Source organism: Manis javanica, chromosome 6, assembly GCF_040802235.1.
Source record: "Manis javanica isolate MJ-LG chromosome 6, MJ_LKY, whole genome shotgun sequence".
NCBI lineage: Eukaryota > Metazoa > Chordata > Mammalia > Pholidota > Manidae > Manis > Manis javanica.
Window position 1 is genome coordinate 45,413,448 of NC_133161.1, and position 20,924 is coordinate 45,434,371.

At 36.9% G+C, this 20,924-nt stretch overlaps 1 protein-coding gene across 8 annotated transcripts in view; it reads right to left on the bottom strand.

Annotated features, from left to right (window-relative positions):
* Positions 1 to 20,924, bottom strand: part of PLEKHA8 (pleckstrin homology domain containing A8) — a 111,504-nt gene that overhangs the window by 42,013 nt on the left and 48,567 nt on the right. For 2 of the 8 annotated variants that reach the window (XR_012132233.1, XR_005063778.2), the window contains exons 5-13: positions 19,573 to 19,731; positions 18,551 to 18,591; positions 16,859 to 17,019; positions 14,840 to 14,990; positions 14,348 to 14,433; positions 11,196 to 11,254; positions 10,722 to 10,811; positions 9,969 to 10,039; positions 1,286 to 1,347 (exon numbers count right to left, since the gene is read on the bottom strand). Coding sequence is in view for 6 of the 8 variants with exons in the window: in XM_073238652.1 (XP_073094753.1) it covers positions 7,571 to 7,722; positions 9,969 to 10,039; positions 10,681 to 10,811; positions 11,196 to 11,254; positions 14,348 to 14,433; positions 14,840 to 14,990; positions 16,859 to 17,019; positions 18,551 to 18,591; positions 19,573 to 19,731 (1,011 nt within the window). In the remaining 2 variants the exon portion in view is untranslated. The other 6 variants (XM_037027379.2, XM_037027377.2, XM_073238652.1 and 3 more) reach the window with 5 other exon arrangements.

Genomic DNA, 20,924 nt, shown 5'->3' on the forward strand with positions numbered 1-20,924 from the left:
GTCTTCCCTGTGAAGAGCTGCAATGTGGGGGATGAACACAGTAACCTCGGAGAATGCAGATCTGGATTTAGACATGGGCTCTGCCATAGCCTCACTGTGAGATTGGAATTAACAGTTCTGAGCTTATAAAATAGTGTGAATTCATGCTGAGGATTACTGGAGATGATGAACAGGGTAGTACTTGGCACAGTGCCTGGTACACAATAGGTGTCCAGCAGCTACATATGATTATTACACATGCACTTGAAGGTAAATGTGGTCAGTTTGTAGCCCCAATAGGTCTAGCTTCTATTTCAGTGGATAGTATAGTATATGAAGATAGTTATCTCCATTCTTTAAAAAAATAATTAGTTTTCACTAAAATCTGATTTTTCCACTGTAAATTCTTTCTACTTTCTTTACCTGCCTCCTAATTATGACTTAAACAGTTCTTACCTTAGGCAAACAATGACTTTTATCCTTTAAATTAGTAAAAGACATAATCTGCAAGACTACTTTTATCCTCTGGCCTTCCAAAGAACACTCACGTTCTATGACATTTCCTAGCGTACCACTACATGAGACTCTGCCGTGTCACGCTGTATCTAAGGCTGACCTCTCTCCTTGCATGGAAGAATCACCGAGCATTAGCACTGACATAAAGGGGCCATCTACTTCTGCTATTTGATGAAGCAGGCTAAGTAATTTGTCCAGGGGTCTATGATTCCCATGCTGTGCTTTTCCTAGGTCAATAAGCTGGGAAAGAAGGAGTAGTGCATAGCAGGAGCCAAGACACATGCATACAAGTCCCTTCACAATGAAAATAACTGGGTAAGATATTTCTGGCCCTGGCTGCTGGCATATCCAATTACTTAATATTCAAAAATAAAATTCAACTAAGGAAAAAAGAATCAATTGAAATCCAAGAATAAACAGGATTAAATACAATGAGCAGCAGAGAGGGAACAATGAGCTTGAAGGCATCACTGGCTTCCCCTCCATGGTAAATATTTGGCAGTTTCCTGCCTACCTCTGCATTAATACTCTATAAGAAAGGCAGCCACTGCTGAGGCAAATCTCCACCAGGTCATTAGAACTGGGTAGGGTAAGGCACACTCTTTAATAGTCTCTTCTATTCTAGACACTTCTTATTGCCAACATCTCCAAACAACAAAGCCCTACAGACTTAAATGAAATAAACATATAGTTCTTTTTCTCGAAAACAAAGCAAAGAGGAACACACATACACACACACACACCCCTTGCTGTGACCATCAGAACATTAAGAGGCAGAAAGACTACTTACCGCAAAAACCCCTCGAACTACCCAGCCGTGGTGTTGCCGTAATGTTTTACCATACGCATTATCTTGAAAAGAAGAAACACTCCATAAGGAACAATTTCATCAGAATTTGATGCGCTATTTGTATCATGTCCTTTCTAATGTACACAGTTGCATTGTCCTATTGGTATTAGGAACTGATGACAAGAGTCTAACTACAAGATTATATACCCCGAAAGTCTTGAGTAGGAAAAAAGCCTACATAGATTTCTTTTTTCTCAAAAGAAAAATAGGTATTTCCACCTTGACCTGTGTCAATATATCTGAACTTATCATCATGGTGGGAAAAATTCAATACATATAAGGAAACAAAGAAGAAGGAATGAATATTGGAAAATTGAGACTAAGTATAATTTAAAATGTACTATAAAAATATAAAAATGTAGTTCTTTGAAATGTTGTATGACCCTGAGCCAGTTCCTTTGCTGCTCTATCAGCTTCCCCCTTTGTTTCTTTTTAGTCCTAACATTCTTAATTCTGGAAAGTCAAATGTTTTTCCTAGATGTCCCTATGACCCTAGATATTCAGTATTAAACCTGGAAACGTTTAAAACTATTATGGAAATAATGGCTTGAAGTTACTAAACTAGTTATAAAATAATTGGTGTGGCCTATTAATAAAAGTCATTCATATTCTAGATTTTAAAAACAAAAACCTGGTTTTTTTTGTCCCAATGTGCTTTAACATGATACTTAAAAACTGGCATATACTAATTTTAATTACAAAAAAAATCTCCAGAACAAGATGACTGCATTTTATGCAAGGGATGTGTTTCTGAATGCTTTGCAAAATTCAAAATTGATCTTTCCATAGGAATAAATGCATTCTCAGGAGACACAGATCTACATCACCACAGTGCATTTTTATTTTAATCCTTCAGCTTATTTTCTAAGCATCATCTCCAGGAGTTTACAGAGTGCTCACTCCTACACTGATGGCACAGAGTATCATGGGAGGTGAAAGACCTTCTTCATCATGCTTTCTCACTTCTAAATTCTATTTCAAAGTTATTTATTTTCATATGCTAGTTTCAGCACCAGTCTAAGGACTACCACAATTTAATCAATCCTTAGGTGATATTATAATAGGACATAAAAATATTTTAAATTATAATAAGAGATGTATTAGAAAAATCAACACCAAAACCGTAAGTTCCTATGCAGTAAGAAGCAAAGTGGTTCAGAGAATACTGCCAAATGATGTCAGGTATCTGTATTTTACTAGCCAAAATAGCACTGCTATGTGTCTGCAGCTCAAACACAGTTTACAATTTACTGAAGCTCTTTAGCTTGGAAATGATGTAATTCTTGTCAACTTTAATTTTAAAATTTGGATGAGGCTTTATTAATACTTTTAGCATATCCTACTGATTTTACATAATTCAAGTTTGCATAAATTACAATTAAGTTTCATATAAAAGAAGACTACATTTAAAATACAACAGCAGATTTTCTTGGCTATCTAAAGTTTTAGGAACAGGATGAAATGCCAATATCAAGGGTGGTAAAGCCAAAGCAGAAACAACAAAGAATTAAAGAAGACTCTTAGAAACAGCCTAAAGGAGAACTTAAGATTCAATTTAATTTTTTTTCTTAGGAGAACAGTCTCTGTAGACCAGGCCATGGTCAAAGATACAAGTCTTCAATGGAAGCCACACTTTAAACCTATCTGATTCTCCGAGAGGACGGATTTTGCCAGGGACGTTTGTGATGATATATGAGGCCTTAGTGAAGAAAGGGTTGCTGGTCCACGAAGTATATAGAGCAGATGCACAGAAAATCCTGGGCACTGGGTGGAGCCTCTGAGGTAAATCAGCAGACAATAAACTTTCCAACCATCCATTCCAAGAAGCCACATGGGCTGGCAAGATACTATATAGGTCCATGGAAACCAATCTGACATGAGTCACAGAGGTAAGATAGTGGGAATACTTTCTTTCTTGTGATTCTAAACAGGCAAGGTATTAATGGCCATTATAAATAAATAGATGAAATTCAAAGTCATTAAAATCTGCTTATGGACATTCACAATGAGACAGCTGCTGCATTCAAAAATAATTTAGTGAGAGTCTGCCACATGCCCCACATTGTGCAAAGCAGCAGAGATCCTTGGGTGACTTAAGCCCTAAGTCTCCTGCCCTCAGGAAGTTCATGGGCTTATATGAGCCAGTCACTTAACAATTCTTACTACAGAAATTGCCAACTACAGTGACAGAGCTCTGTACACAGTGCTACAGGAACAGACAGCTGATTTCAGCCTGAGTGCATGTGCACAGAGAATTCTCCAAATACTCAGTCCTCAGAGGCTGAGTAGCACAGAGAAGGGTGGTGACCAGGGCTGCAGATAGAAGAAGCACCACGGAGTGGTGAGAGATGAGAGCATGCTGGGCAACAGGGAGTAGTAATTCACTGGGGCTGGGTCAAATTGTGAGGCCTTTTTATGTCTATCACGGTTTTCCGAACTTCCCACCTGAGGCACAGTGGAAATTTTAAACAATATAACACTTTCTGCTTTTTTCTGATTTCACCAGTGATGAATGTTCTTTGTCAAAAATATGTGAAACACAAAAAGGAGGGAACTAAAGGAACTTATAATCATGCCTCCCACAGATAACCACAGTGCACATTCTGTCGGCATATTCTTTTTTTCTCTATGTATAGTATTATTTTCTTCTAACAGTCATGATCATTCTGGAATTGTGAGGAGAAAGGAATGAGATGAGAGTACACTTCTTTACAATATACAGCAAGTGTAGCGTCTTGGTCCCTGAACCTTCAACTCCAAAGTGCACCAGGCTGGACAAACTGTTTATTTACAAGGGGCTCTAGAACCAGCCTTGGGGACTTTATACCTTTCCTGCAGTTTGCCATTCAAGTCAACCATTCAAAAGAGCCTCGAAACCTTTCTCCACACCCTCTTCTAAAGAACAGCAAGAAAATAAGAGAGTTTTGAGTCCAAATAACATGCGCAGCCTGGCCTAAGGAAAAGGGAGTGTCTGTACAGCAGCATGATCTGTGTCCTCCAGCCTGGCGCCTCTAGAGGAGGCAGCTGTTCCTTGCTGTGCCTGTACCTTGCCAGGGAAGAGTCCCGCTGGGCAAAATATGGGCCAGACAGTCTAAAGGAATAGAAGGAGTCAGAGAGAATCTGGGCTGGATCTTGACTCAGGCCCTGATGCAATTTAAAACCAACAAATGAAATAAAATTCATTTAATAAAAAGAAAAAGACTTGCTGAAAGTCTTTAGTGAACTTGTAGGGCTGCCAATATCCCTGTCACATGAGGCTGCATTAAAATAAGATGAAGTCTAAGCCTGACCTATTTTGGTTACCTAGAGAGGATTAGATAATGAAATACATTAATCTTCACTGCAATACTCATTCATTATCATAACGCATGTTCTATAATCTTGAAGTATTTTTGGCCTCTGAAAGACAAATGATACCCTTCTCCCAGTTGAGATGTTTCAGTTCCTCAGAGATTGAGTCACAATTTCTGAGCAAGAAGCCTTGACAATCATCTTGCCCAATTCTCTTTCTTTTCCAAACACAGAAACAGAAGACCCAGAGAGAAAGTGATTTGCATGAAGACATAAAGCTAAAAGCAATGAGAACTTGGAGTATTCTTGTAGCATTAAAACTATTTTGCCAAAAAACAAATGTTTATTCTTTGTGAAACACAATAATGAAAATGAAAACTGTGCCTTTTCCAGCCATTTCCTGGAAGAATTAGAACCTTATTCTGATTATGGAAACACACAGATTTGATTTCTTTACTGGTAACTCAGAAACTTGTTATGAGGTATTTAGAGATTATACCTAAACCTATTATAGTACTGAGCTAGAACTTCTATAAGTGTCGGCAGACAACTACTCTATCCAGGAACTGCATATATGACAGTGTTTCTCTATTATAAATCTGTAATTGATAAGACTTTATAAAGTTACTTTGGGTTGTAGAAAGGACAAAGGAGAAATGAATATCTAAATTTTAAGAGAGGGTTTGGAAAGCTGATTAGCAAAGCCAGGAAAGGTGGAATCAATTGTTCACTGAGGTACGGAAATAACAATCATCTCAGCTCTGCAAATCAGCTAACTAAGGCAGTCCTTAGATTAAGAATCAGGAACCAGGAGAGGTCTGAGAGTGAACAAGCACTGAATAAATATGAAAAATAACACTGAGTGACAAAGAAAATGTGTCTAATGTGACATCATGTATGTGAGTTTAAAGCATGCAAAACAATACTAGATACTGTTTATAGTCACACAAATATATAGTAAAAATAGAAAAACATGCATTTTATAATGATAAATAGTAAATTCAGGATGATCTTCTCTGGAAAATGAGAGGTATCATGGGGTCAAGGAGTGGCATATGGGCACTCTATTGAACTATTTTCTATATTTTGTCAAGTGGTTAATACATATTAAATGTCTGAAATATTCATAACTTGAAAAAACCTGAGCTACTAGGAAAATAACCTCTGAATTCTTTATAGTGACTAAGTTTCAAGCAAAATGAATTGTATGGAGAAAAGCCAACTCAATAACCACTGGACAGAGGTGAAACAAGTACCCAGAGATATTCTTTATTAACTTCAAGCACTATCAAAATGAAAACTTATACTGCAAGCCAATCCTGCCATTAGAGGTACATGCTGTGAGAAGTTTTGGAGAGGGCATGATTAGATTCACACTCCACAGTATTTTCAGAATAATTACTCAAGTTGTGATTTGATGCTAAATATTTGATTATAAGTTCTGACTGTCTCTCACATAGCTTCCCTTGTCTGTGAAAGCCTTTTAGATTAAACACATAACTGAGCATCCTTTAAAAAATTTCCTATTCTATGCTAGAGATCTTGTTTGGGTTACTGTTTACCTGACATTTATGGAATCATTCTAAGGAGAGGGATGTGGCAATATGCTATCCTGCTGAGGGAACAGTGCAGAGCACAAAACATTTAGTACATTGGTACATGAAATGCCAGGGCAACTTTTCTACCTTTTACTTACAAGGATGCTTTCCAAAAGCTATTTTTGATGTGGCATCTGTGAATGAAGGGGCTAGCTACAGGGTGGACCATTAAACAAATCTGCCTTATGGACTCTAACTCTTTTCTTAGAATAACCTCTAGAGAATGTCATGTGACACACTAAGAGTTCAGAGCAGCTCCTGGCATGAGACCACCCAAAACGTTCTACTCTGATCATCATTATGAGAATCCAAGTGCTGGCTTAAATGCAAAAGGAGGCAGTATAAAGCCTAAGGTCTCCTTCCAGATCCTGGGAACTCATTCTAGGACACAGAACTGCAGCAATATTATGACTATATAGGCATCTTCCAGAAGTTAACAGATGTCAAGGCTTCTATTGTGTCATTGAGGACTTTTACATATCTCCCATTTTCAAGACCACTAAGATTTTACAAGTTTTATAAACATTCACCTCAAAAACTTTCTTAACCAGTGTTTTCAAATTTGGGAGCACCATTCAAGGTTTACCCTTTATTTGTCCTTACTAACTGTCTTGCTGTTCCTGGATTAGGAAAAATTTTCAGTCACTGGATAACTCGCTAATTATCATGAAAAAGGTGAAATTAGCTGATGCTATGGCTACCTAATTTCAACACTTTTACTCCTGCTCATTTAATCATTCAGATCAAAATTCCCAAATAATCAAAATACAGTCTAGTGACAGTCTAGTGAGCTTCAAGACCCTAGCTCTATATGAGTGGTCCTCACACTTCAGCATGGATTAGAATCACCTGAACGGCCAGTTAACAACAAGGATTGCTGGGCCCTACCTCCACAGTTCCTGGTCGGCAGATATAATGGGGCCTGGTAGTCTGTATTTCTAATAAATTTCCAGGGACAAAGATGCTAGTGTTCTTGGACCACTGTGAGAAACAGTGGTATAAATTCAAGATCCTAGGGAAGGTATTTCTTCTCTCTAATCCTCAGTTTTCTCACCATAAAAGGAGAGTATTTGGAAGAGTAAATGAAATAGTATCAAGAACCTAGGGTCATACCTACACTGGGTAGGTGTTATTACAGTAACTCAAATTCAACTTTAGAATTTAAAAGATGCAGTCTAATTTGCCTATACATGGCATATAAATTGCACAACACATTTTTACCTATATACCCAAAGTCACTCATTTCAGACTAGACATAAGTTCCACTTAAAAAGGCTGGTATTTCAAAATGGGAAAAGAGAAGCTATTAGCCCAGGAGAAAGATGCATCGAGGAGCCTATGGGTTCTGAAAAGTTAATGTGTAAATGTTTTTCATAAAACTGTATTTGTTTGCACAGAGTTTGTTACGTCTTGTGTTTGGTGCAGAGGGTGGGTTGGTCAGGGAACTTTCTCTCTCCATATGGAACAGTAGCAGCACATTAGGGGTCCCTAAAAGCAAAGATATGATTTAAACCATGAAAATCTCTGAGATAATCATCAACATCAGGATGAAAATCTCGAATTTACAGCCCCCCTTTTCCTTTCCACTGAAAATAACACTGAGGGGGAAGAGAAGAATGGAAAGCTGAAGTTGCTTGTGATTCTTTCAGTTCTGGGGCAGCATTTGCTCTTCCAGTCTCCCTTCTCCACAAAGTCAACATCTCTTGGGCCAGTCTCCAAATCAAGTAAACATTGGGGAGAATAAGGGGCAGAGTTAGGGGCAGAGGCAGGGCAGAAAAGGCCATCCTCCACTTCCTCTCCACCTCCAGGGGACAAAGCTTTTCTTTTCAGTTGCTAGTGCACGGTAAGCAGCCAGGCTCCGTTTCATCCCCTCTCCAGCAGGGGGGTAAATGAGATTAGCTCTCCCCTCCTCCCCTTAGCGACAGCCATAACAAAGTAACAAAGCAACAGCGTCATGTGCCATGTGGAGCCCACCAGGCACCCGTTAAATCCGTACCTTATGCATTTCCTGCAGGTGGAGGACCCTTCCTCCCAGTGTGAAAATTCCACACTAAGAAGTTAGTTGGAGAGAAATTTCTGGCTTAGCACCTGAGTTTTATAAACTTTCTGATTTGGGACAAAAACACCCCATTTTCTGGCAGGTTATCAACTTCATATTTTATGATAAAAACATAAACAAGAGAAACTAACCCCTACTAAGTGCTTATTACGCACCATTTTTCTAATCTTTTCACATGCATGAACCTATTTAATCTTACAACAACCTTATTACAGAAATCATATCATCATTCCCATTTTATAGATGAGGAAACTGAGAAATGGAAAGGTTAAGTAAATTACCTAAGGGCACAATGCTATTAAGTGGTGGAACCCAGAAAGCCCATAATCTTAGACAAGCCATGAAGTCTGATAGATACTGGTTAAAGGGCAGGAACAGTTACGGTAAGTATACCTTTATTACCAAAATCAGGACACACAGGGGCAAATATAACTGAGACTGTCCTGGAAATTGAATGATGTATGAGAACCCCCAAAATGCAGGTAGCACAGGGATGGCAGAAAGACTTTTTGTGGGAAAAATGAGAACCTTGGAGGCAGGGGATCCAAAGTGACCTTTGTGGTTTTGGCAGGTATTTTAATCTTTCAGAATTTTGGTTACCTAAACTATAAAAACAGACTGATATGATAATTGTCTAAATTCTTCATAAAGTGCTACAAAAATATCAGCTTTTATTGTTTCATAGCACATCAGCAAGTTTCTAGGCAGGAAGGCCTGGGAAAATCATGTGGGGGAAGAATCTGTCAAGACTCATGGCCAAAACGGAAGACTAACAGAAGGGGACAGAACTCACTCCTGATACCACAAAATGCTGCAGTGAACACTGGCTCCTCCGCCCCAACAGAAACATCTACTTCATTCATTCCACTATTTATAATCATGGCTACTTAGAGCTTGATCATGTGCTTCTCTACATCATAGTAACATATGGCTTCACAGTAACATGGCCATTCCCCCACCACCACCCTGCCATGTCTAATGGCCTATGCTGGAAGCAGTTCCTATAGGCTGAGAATGGGGGTTCAACCACTCTCTTAGGAGCATTAACAGCGTGCTTTCAAGTCTTCAATGTTTTCCAGAACTGGTCCCTTAGATGCATCAGTCTATCCATCTAGCCACCCACCCAATGTTTATTAAGCACGTACAATGTTCCAGTCACTGCATTAAGATGATGGAGACGTAGGATGATCTCCTTTGACCAAGGCCTTCACCCCAGTCTCAGCTCTACCACTACAAAAATGGGGCATGAAGATTATTTGAGGAGTACAGGATGCCGACCAACCCTTCATCCTACTCCAGAGCAAATTCCCAGGTTCCCCACCCTCTCCCTTTTCTATTTGGATAATGATTTTAGAGGATTACACTGTATTTGAAGATTAATTTAGGAAGGACTAACTTCTTGAAAAGATTAGGTTTTCCTATTAAGACTTTCCATTAATTTAGCTCTTCTTTAAGATATACTGGTTTTTAATAAGTTAGATCTGGATTACCAGGTCACTATCTCATGGATTCTTTTTTAGCAAAGCATATAAGAAACAGTAATAATGAAATATAAAAAAGACACAAAATCAAAACCTGAAAAGCAGAAATGTCCCCAACACCACGTCTCCTCCTCCAGGGGGTCTTCATTCCACACCTTATTCAATGGATCAATCAAAATGTAAACACCACTTACTCAGGGCTGTCTGGATATCCTTTTCTCCATTTTTCACTTCTGTCAAAAATCCCTTCAAAAATTTGAGACCTCTAAAACCAAAAAGAGGAAGAAAGATTATTTTCAAAGTTAATTTTATTGTTGAGTGGGGATAAGGAAATAAATGACAGACATCGGCTTCTTTTTCACTAGTATCTTGGGCACAGTAGTGAGCAGGTCAAGTCGTATGGCAGTCTCTTCTCAGTTTCTTCCCTGTCACTCTCCTTTAGCTTGCCCTGGACCTTTCTCATTTGATATAAGTAAACAGTGGTTTTCAAAATGTGGTCATAGGACCAGAAGCTTCAGTATCACCTGGGAACTTGTTAGAAATGCAAATTTGGGGCCCCACTATAGACTTACAGAAACTCTGGGTTTGGGGTAGAGCAATCTTTTTTTAACAAATCCTCCAGGTGATTCCGATGACATAGAAGTTTGTGATCCACTGAGTTAAAGAGAAACCAGTTGATTTTATTGTCCTTGAAGATTCCTATCTTACATACATTATTAATATTAACAATGTTTACCACCATTAGGAGGCAGGCTAAAAAGAAAAGGTCATAAAGTCTCTTGAAAAGGCTATGTAATTGTGTTAGACCCTTAACTCAGAAATAGTCTCCTTTGCATAACAGTTCTTTTGCTGGTAACATGACAGTTGAGCTGGATCTTAACTGTGGCCCTACTTCAGCTGCCTCACCTCTTCAGCCACAAGAGGGCTTCTGTAGCTGAGTTCCTGACCTGGGCTACATTGGCCTCCACTTCATGTAGCACTATCTTCTGGAGGGTGGTAAACTCTTCCTTGTTGGTTATGTACTTCTGATTTACTTTCTGCAGGAAAGGCAGGGAAACAATCTAAGTTAAAAAAGCAAAAGCTATGATGCAAATAAGTACAGTACTAAGACTTATAAGTTTGTCAAGCAGGCCTCTAAGAAATAAAAAAAAAAATTAAGTGTCTATTACCTTCTTTATGTTTTCAAGGTAATGTGTTTTTTTGTTTGAGAATTCTTAGGAGGTCTAAGCTAGAATTAGTTAGTCTCAGAGTTTTAAGGTACTATCTTTAAAGTATTTTTTCTGCCTCAGAACCTTCTTCACAGCTGACTATACTTTTCATTTGAGTATAAAACTCAGCAATCATTTATTTCAGAATGCAATTTCATGCAACCATTTCCTCCAAATTAAAAAGTCTCCAAAGATACAAGCTAGCATATTTACCTTAATATTTCCAACAAGATCCATTTTAACTGGAGCAAACACCGTAGGGCCAAGTTTGTCTAGAAGAGAAGATTGAAAACACCTTTGAAAAAGCAATTTTTTCAAGTGGAAAATATTTTTTTACAGTAGCAATAAATTTAGCAGGTTCCCCCCCCAAAAAAACTTTCAATTTTTGCTTTTAAATCATTTTTTAAAAGTAAAGCTCCAAAGGCTTTTAAGATCCTGTCATCACCTTTTTTATTATACTACTCTGAGATGAGTAACTATAATAAGGTGCTAAGTGACAGGTGAGGAGAATTTTTTAAGTTTAGAATGCATGTTGTCACCTTTAGGGTTGCACTATCCAACACGGTAGCCACTAGCTCTGTGGCTGCTTAGTACTCGCAATGTAGCTATTCCAAATTGAAATGTACTGTCAGTATAAAATATATACCAGGTTTCAAAGACTTAGTACCAAAAAATGCAAAACATCTCATTAATGATTATTTTATATTGGTTACATGTTGAGATGATATTCTGGATATACTGGGTTACATAAAATACATTGTTAAAATAAGTTTGATCTGTTTTGCTTTGCCTACTGTAATGTGCCTGCTAGAAAATTTTTAATTATATGCATAATTTGCATATTTTTACTGGACAAGAGCAACTCAACAAATAACACAAAGGGGTATAGATGAAAAGCCAAAATAGGAAATATAATGGAATTTTAAAAAATAGTTAATTGATCCAAAATAAAGGCAGGAACAAAGACAGACACTAAAAAACCAAAAAAGGAAATAAAACATAATACTAAAAAATAATTCGTTAATTGTCTACAAGTCAAGAAAGAACAAAAAAAGGAACAAAGAACATATAGGACAAAGTGAAAATAGAAGATGGTAGAAACAAACAGCAAGAAAGAAGACTTAAATTCATCTAAACAATGTAATTCACTACATTACAGGAAAAAAAACCAACATCATGGCTTATTATGTGGAAATTTATTTTATAAAATTAAGTAATTCATGATTATAAAAAGCAACTCAATGTATAAAAGTCAATTGTATCTATATGCTATCAAGGATAAACTGGAAAATGAAATACTTTTTAGGATAGCATAAAAAAACATAAAATTCTAAATTTTTATTCCTAACAAAAGATGTGTAAAAACTTCACAAAACATTGTTGTGAAAATAAAAAAGACCTAAGTAACTGGAGAGATAGAGCCTACTTGTGGATTAGAAGACTCAATGTCGTTTAAGATGTCAATTTCCTCCTAATTGGTTTACAGGTTCAATGTAATTTGAAGCAAAATTCTGAAAAGCCTTTAAATACAGATAGAAAAGTTAAAATTTATGGGACATGCAAAGGACCTAGAATTGCCAAAACAATCTTGAAAAAAAACAAAAACAAAAACAAAATTGGAACACAGTATCTGGTATCAAGCTTTACTATAAAGACACAGTAATTAGGACAGTGTAGTAATGATATGAAAAACAGATCATTGGAAGAAAAGAGAGAGTCCAGAAAGAGACCCACACTTATAAAGTCAATTGATTTTCAACAAAGCTTCCAAAGTAATGTAAAAGGTATCACAAGGTAAAAAAGAATCAACACTTCCTACCTCACACCATATACAAAAACTAATTCCTAGGTGAATCACAGATGTAAATATAAAATCGAAACTAAAGAATAGACAATATAGGAGAATATCTTCATGACACTGGGGGAAACAAAGGTTTCTCAGGACACTGAAAGCACTAACTACAAAAGAAAGAAAACAGATAAATTGGATTTCATGAAAATCAAAAACTCTGCTCTTTAAAAAACATCAGCAAGAAAAGAAATGAATTTTATTCATTTTCTATTTAAAATTTTCCATTTAAAAAATGAATTAAAGATTTGAACAGACTCCACAATGGAAGAGAGAACAATGGCTAATAATTATAAGAGAAAGTGCTCAACAGCATTACTGGTCAGTGAAATGTAAATTAAAGCCACAAGAAGATACCATTAGACACTCATAGGAATGGCCAAAACCAAAATACTGACACCACCACATGTTAGTGAAGATGTAAAGCCAACAAAATACTCATACACTGCTGTTGCAAGTATACAATTGTGCAACTACTCTTTATAAAGTTAAACATATGACACCTATGAATCGGTAATTCTACTCCTAAATAATTATTCATGAGAAATGAAAACATATGCCCTCAGACACAAAAATGTTCAGAGCAATTTCATTTACAATAGCCCCAAACAAGAAAAGACCCAAAGGTCCCTCTATAGGAGAATGAATAAACAAATTATGGCATATTCATTTAATAGAATACTACTAAGCATTAAAAAGGAATGAACTACTGATACCTGTAACAAATATGAAAACATTAAACTGAGAGAAAAAGCCATATGCAAAAAAAGCATATAATATGATTATACTTATATGAGATTGTTTTAGAACAGGCAAAACTAATCTATGGTGACAGAAATCAGTAATTAGTAAATAGTTGCCTGGGGCTGTGTGACAGGTCGGGGATTACTGGCTGAGGGAACAGTCTGAGGCGGTGAAAACATTCTGTCTTGACAGGGACGTAGATTACACAGGTAGGTGCATTTGTCAAAACTCACTGAATCATTAACACTTAGGTTCTATGCAAGTTATATTTTAATATAAAGAAAAATGTAAAGACAATTACATGGGTCATGTAGAAAATTTCAACACATTGATTCCTGGTACTATTGATTCTAAAAAAACTAAATGTAACTTGAACTTAAGTTTATACATACAATTTTTTTTAATCTTTGGAAGAAAAGTTTTAACTGGTAAAAGACTTTTTCATAGTACTAATGGATTTGTTTATAGGTCTGTTCCTCAACTTCTTTCACTTTTGATTTTAACTATCATCTCCACAAAACATAATTCCCTTTTTCCATTGCACTACTCTGAGGTCACTATCTAATCATAAATAAAAATGAAATGGCAATATGCAATAATGCTAAAGGTCATACAGTTTTAACTACATGTGGTTGGTGATGTGGAGAAGTAGCTAAGAAGAAGGGTCATCTCACTGTACACATAGTTCAGGATATTTCTACTGCAAAATAACTGCAATGAGACAGATTCTAGAGACTAATGAATTTAAGGCAAATGCAACTAGCAATCTTACCTAATACTGGAACCACAGCATAACATGATGCCAAGAATGCTTCTGTTGGAATGCCACTGTCTTCCAGAAGTTCAATGTCACTAAAGCTAAACAGTTTGGTGATAGAGGAGGGAAGATCGAAAATACAACATTAACACTCTCTGCAGTTCAGAGGTATTCAGAAAACAGCTGGCCCTGTGTAGGGCAAATCATCTGGCCTGATTTCACAGGTACTTCCCAGTGATTGTTTTTCTATTATAATGCAGTCCAATAAAAACATTTCCCACAGATAATTCATCAAAGGAAACTAAAATTTGTTCATAGAGTATACTCTCACAATCCAGTTCTCTCTCATCCACTGCTTCAGACAAGGTAAGCAGTAAAGTAGATACTTGGTATACCATAATCTCTATTCTGTTAGAATATGCCATCTCCTGAAAGGAACACCAGGACTGACTTTCCAGAAGGGAAGCTGGTGTCCAACTGTCAATGATTTTACAGAGTACACAATACCTGGTATTCATGGTACTAAAGAAAGTTGGGATAACTTCTTGGCTTTCTTCCCAATGGGATTCTGAAGAGCTATGTGAGGAGTTTGATTCTGTCAAGTTGTCATGATTTCCCAGGTTTTCTTCTCCATCTTTCCTCATTATTTCACCTTGGACTGCAAAGTTGAAGATATCTATTACTACTACTTAGTTATTACAAAAAATAATACATATTTATTGTTGAATGCTTCTAAAACACAGAAAAGTATGCAGGAACAGAAATCAGTGAAATATTACACACACATATATGGAAACACAAACAAAATTGGGTTTAAATATACATAGATTTGTATTGTTTTCATTGAACAGTGAATCATGAATATTTTCATTACCATTCAGTACTTTTCAAAATACGATTTTAATGACCACCTGATACTGCATCATGTTCATGTGGAGGACATTTAGGTGGTTTCTAAAATTGTAGTGTTTAAATACCTTAAATTTGCCTACTTGTTAAAATTTATTTGTAAACTTAAAATCAATGCTTGCTACCCTCTGCAGCCATTTGTGGACAAGTGCAGAGTGGTGAAAATTTTGATTCACCTGACATACATGTTCCCAGCTGAGGTTGAAAAGGTGATGCTCTTGCCTTCTTGTTTCAGCAATCATACTGTAGACAAATGTGCTTATTTAGTGCCACATTTTTTGCATTTTTGTGCATTTTGTTATTGATTTCACTGTTTAAAAAGGGCCCCCAAGTGTAGTACTGTCTAGTATTCCTAAGTGCAAGATGGCTGTAATGTGCCTTATGGGGAAGATATATGTATTAGATAAGTTTTGTGCACTTAGATAGATAAGTTACAGTGCTGTTGGCCATGGGTTCAAAGCTCATGCATCAGCAGTATATGTTAAATATGGTCCCTTTAAACAAAAACAGACATAAACAAGACTATGTATCGATCAGCTGACAAAAATGTTGTGAACAGAAGTTTACAGGAACCTATCTATGCATTTCTCCTAGGAGCAATGGTTTAATATTTGCTAATTCAGAGTCTGCAGTGACTTTATTGAATATACTACCATGATCATGATAACTGACTGCAATGTCATAAAAAACATCCTTGTCCACAGATATTTGTCCTTAAGTCTGACTATTCCCTGAGGACAACTTCCTAGAAGTAAAATTACTGGGTCAAATAAATAACAGTACTGTTTCAATAGCAATTCTCTTGTCTTTATTATTTACTAAAAGGACAAGACTACAGGGATGTGTAGATTGCTTGCCTCAAATTAAGAGCTATGAAAATGCATCTTCTTTTTCCCCAACTCATCTGTAAAAATGGGATCTCTTTTTTCAGGGGAGAAGAGGAGGCAAAATATTTTTTAAATCTTACAACACAATTAAAAGCTCTAACACATTGTCTTAGACTGATCTGAAGTTAGTTCTGATTAGAGCCATAGACCGATTAGAGCCAATGGAATCAGTAAATTTGAAAAGGCAGCATTTTCAACTACAGGCTATTACCTGAAATGTGGGATTTTGGCTTGATGAACACAGAGAAGGCTCAGTCTAACCTGGTGGTTGGTGAATTCTGATAACCTTGGACTTCACTAGAAACCAAGAGGTTGGAAAACTGAACTGCCATAACTTTATAAACTCTTAAGTCTGACATTATAGTCTGAGTTCAAAGGACTTTGAGATTACAGTGGAAGGCATGTAAAATACTCATACTAAAAAGTCAGCACAGACAGCTACTGCTCACTGCAGCCCATGAATATCACAGCCAAGAACAGTGAGCAGGAAAATTTCTCTTCATTTTGCCTTTTCAACACTGGGTCAGATGGCAAAGCAGAATGTTATCAAGTGACCTGTGTTATCGAGCTAACATCTAACTCCAGAGCTACTTACTATGTGATCTTGAGGTCAATCCCTATCAAGTATCACATTACGGATAATGGATCAAACCCCTAAGATCCTAGGTACCTATTATTCCTAGGTACCTATTATTCAAAGGTTTATTTCAGACTTTACTTTTGTTTTTACCTGTTACATTATTATTATCAGTATTTTCTTCACTCAATATGCTGCAATTCAGTTCTGCAGGTTTCAAATACAAGGGGCTCTTGTTTTTCATAAGGATTTCTTCATCATTATTTACTTCCATATTTAAAGATCCATTTTCACAATTGTTTAATTCCATTTGCCTGAAAATTTTTAAAGGAAAAAAACCAAAAAAGTCCAATTATTTGGTCATAGATTGCCAAGGTGTACCTTATTCTGAGGGAAGGGGGAAGGTTTCACAATCACCAACTCCTTTTAGTGTGGTTTAAAATCAGAATTGTTAAATCAAGCTAAATCTCTTGCCCTCCTTCTTGCAAAGTAGGTATCTGCCTGTGATGGAGGCAGGCCTGTTTCCAGGCTGAAAGTTCAGCAATCAGAGCACTCTTCAGGTACCCTGAGCTGACTCAAATTTCCTGCCCCCCACCAGCAAGAGGAAATACTCACTGACAGTTCTTTGGTTTGCAATCAGCTTTCTACAGGTACCACATTTAACACTTTTCTCACTTTCCTCAGCTTCTCCCTGGAAGATTTTTTTTCTCCTCAGCTCTCAAAAATTACTGGCCATTTCCATGTGTTTGCCTAGCAGTTAACTGTCTAGAAGTCACATGCTATGGTCAAGGGAGAATACTCCCTAGACAGTTTGTCTGGCAGAAAAGCCTGGGAGGAAAAGATACATCCTGAGGATGCGGCTCCTCAGGGTAACAGAAAAGGCTATTTAACATGCAAGTGGAACAGCTGATTTTGTAAAAGGGACAAACATAGTATCCTATTATAAGTGAATGGATCCAGTCAAATTGGAACAAAAGTATTTCAAATAAAAATAAAGGGAAAGAGACCAAGTTACATGGTGACTCATTTATTTTAAAGCATTTGTTTTCTAAAGAAATACCATATTTTAACTTAGCAATTAAATATGTAGTATATTGAGGAAACAGATCAAAAGAAAAAGAGCCATAAAGATGTTCCTTGTAGAAATATTTAGAACAGGAGAAAATTCTTAACCAAAGTGGGAACAACCCTTGTGCTAAAGAGCAAACAACAGAATATAAAGTGATGAAATATTAAATAATAATTTGAAAGGACAAATATTTGGGCTGTCAAAATATGTGGATGCTTATATGTAATAACTTAATAAAGACCCCAAATAATAGGAACACAGCTACGTAAATGTGTGCTTTTTTAAAACAGAAGGAGCCTTTAGAGGAAGAAGTAGTTTAGATTTATATTTAGTTTTTTCAACCAGTAAATTTATCTAAGATTTTTATTTTTAGACAAAACAAAATAGCATTTTCTTTTCTGGACAGAAGCACCCTTAAATCAATGCTCAGCAACTCCACAAGACAGGAGGTTCCAACCCTCAGTGCACTAAAGGGATTAAAAGTTACTTGATGTGATGGGTGAGATCCATATCCTCGGGAAAACATCTTCCCTAGTAGTCAGTGCTGAACAACAAGCGCTGCCCTGTCTCCTTCTGCATGCTCACCCAAAAGAAGAAAATCAGACACTGTTTCCTTCTGGTATTATCTCAAATCATGAGAACTACTGTATGATCAAAATATTCTTATTTTTTAAAAAAACAAGTAATAACATCAACAAAACAAAGAACAAAAATGAGGAATAACAATATCCTTATTTATTTTAAGAAAGAAGAAAAAACAAAAGAAGTTACTGTACCTTTCCAATGAATTATGAATTGGCACAATAGGATGTTTCATCTCGAAAGAAGCAAAGAAATGAGAGTTTACATGTTAAAATTCCAACAGAGCATAGAGTTTTATCACATATGAAAGTGGTAAATATGACTATAACATATACTGCCCCAGTCAACAGGAAGAATTTTACAATCTCCCTGAAGAAGGGAGTCATTGATACTTCAATACAAGTATCCAAATTTCTAAGGAAAGGGAAGATGGTCTTTGGAAGGACCTAATTATCACAGCTAAACCTTTGGTGGTTGGCTTTCCTATAACTTCAGTTATGCTCAGTAAACATAATAAATTCCAAACTCTGATACAGTATTGTATCAAACATTGGAAGTATAAAGGTAAACTGAATGGAGTTTCTGCCCTTAAGGTAATTTCAATATAAAGTAACGCTAAAATAGGGATATGCATAGAGGAGAAGCTCTTAGCCCAACTTAGGTATTCAGGAAATAAATTAAATTTTAAAGAATGAATAATAAAGGCATTCTTAGTCCTCAGAAATGGCACAAAAATGCGGGGAGAGCTACAAGCAATTAATACTGGTTCAAGTCAAATAATGACAGAAAGAGAATCTGAGAATGTGGAAAGAGGCTAAGAAGTTTTGACTTAACTTGTAGGCAATGAGGGAGTCACTGAAAAAGTTCAGGTGAAGTCCAATTGTACCACCTGAATGGAAATACCTTTGGCTGCCTGGAAAGTTCAGGCTGAAGGTGATTAGCTAGAAGGCTACCATAAATCTCAGCAAGACTCACTGGACAAGCAGGCTGGACAGAAGAAGCTAGCTACATCAGAGACATGTTTAGATAGTAAAGTCGTCAAAAATTAATGACTGAATTTGGGGGACTGAGGGCAGATATAAAAGTGGGCAAAAAGGAAATCCACTAAAAAATGTTTTTTATTAGTTGCCAAAGGATAACAGAAACTTAGTATATCACTTTAACTTTTCAACTTTTGATTATGCCTTGCTGCAGCCAAGCTGATCTGGACTGCTACCTTGTTGGACTTCAGCATGGCCAGCTGCGGTGATCCTGGGGGGGTGCGATAGAGCAGCTCAGAGGTGAAGGCTGCATTTGCAATCTGCATGCACTCTTCCAAAGTCTTCAGAAAAGTATTGCAGGTTGACTTCAGCAGAGTTCCCACATCAATTCCCTCCTATGAAACAATCACAGTGGAAGACTCCTTTACCATGCTAAAAAAGAAAAAGCTCAATGTGGAATGTCCTTATAGGTTTTTATCCACAACAAAATAATAATGTACCCACATATTTTCTGGACTAGTACATACATCAGTTATAAAAGAAAAATACTGAGTGAGTCCAATTTATCTGTTAACCATACACATGCCTAAACCTCAGTCTGACCCTTCACACTCAGCCACCACTCCTGCTGAAGGTAACAACTTATTTCAACTCAACAATATTATATGCCAGCACTGGGCCACGGAGTGGGCACAGAGCCCTCTTGGAGTTTCCAGCCTTTAAGGGGTGTCAGACATGAAACAGAATCACATGGACTGAAGACCAGCGGGATCAATGGAAAAAATGTCTCTCCCATGACTGAGTAAAAATGAGGTTCTAAAATAGAAGCATTAGAAACCACAAATCACATGCTTGTTTTCGGAATGTGTTTTTTGGCTTTCAGTACAGATGGGTCTAAAAGGTTTTGGCAACTGGAATTCTTTTGAACATTTAATCATTTTTTCTTTTAAGGTATTTTACTTGTTCAAGGTATTTTTCCTCTAGCTATTGATATTAACAAGCTGTTCAGGAACCTGAGGCCACACCCTGACTGGAGAGTACAGTAACCACATCTTAATAGTGTTAAAATAACTAGTTTGGACCCAAGATGGAACCGCTCATGCTAAGCCCCACATCAGCAAACTAAACTTAACCAAGTACCTTTGTTCAGTTCTCCCAGGAAAGGAAGGCCCATGTCAACCAATCAGCACTTGGTTGCTCAGTACAAGTCCCACCTCCAAGACCTCCCTCTGTTCCATATAAGGAAAGTAACTGCTGTAGCCAATCAGCAAATGCCCAGTATAACTTCCTTGTTCCCGTTCACTTTAGTCTATAAAAATCCCCAGCCTCTATAGCTCTCTTCAGAGCTCCTTTATATCTGCTAGATTAGATACTGTTTGATTCATGAATCACTGAAAAAAGCCAACAAGATCTTTACAATTTACTCAGTTGAATTTTGTTCTTTAACAGTGGTCTCTATTTTCCAGAATTTTTCATTTGTAACAAGCTAGCAGGTGAAGTCACTGGTTGTGTACCACTACGATTCTGATACCAGTTACAATGTGTGTATTTTTTTTGTTCACAACACTAAGCAATTCTCTGATACCAG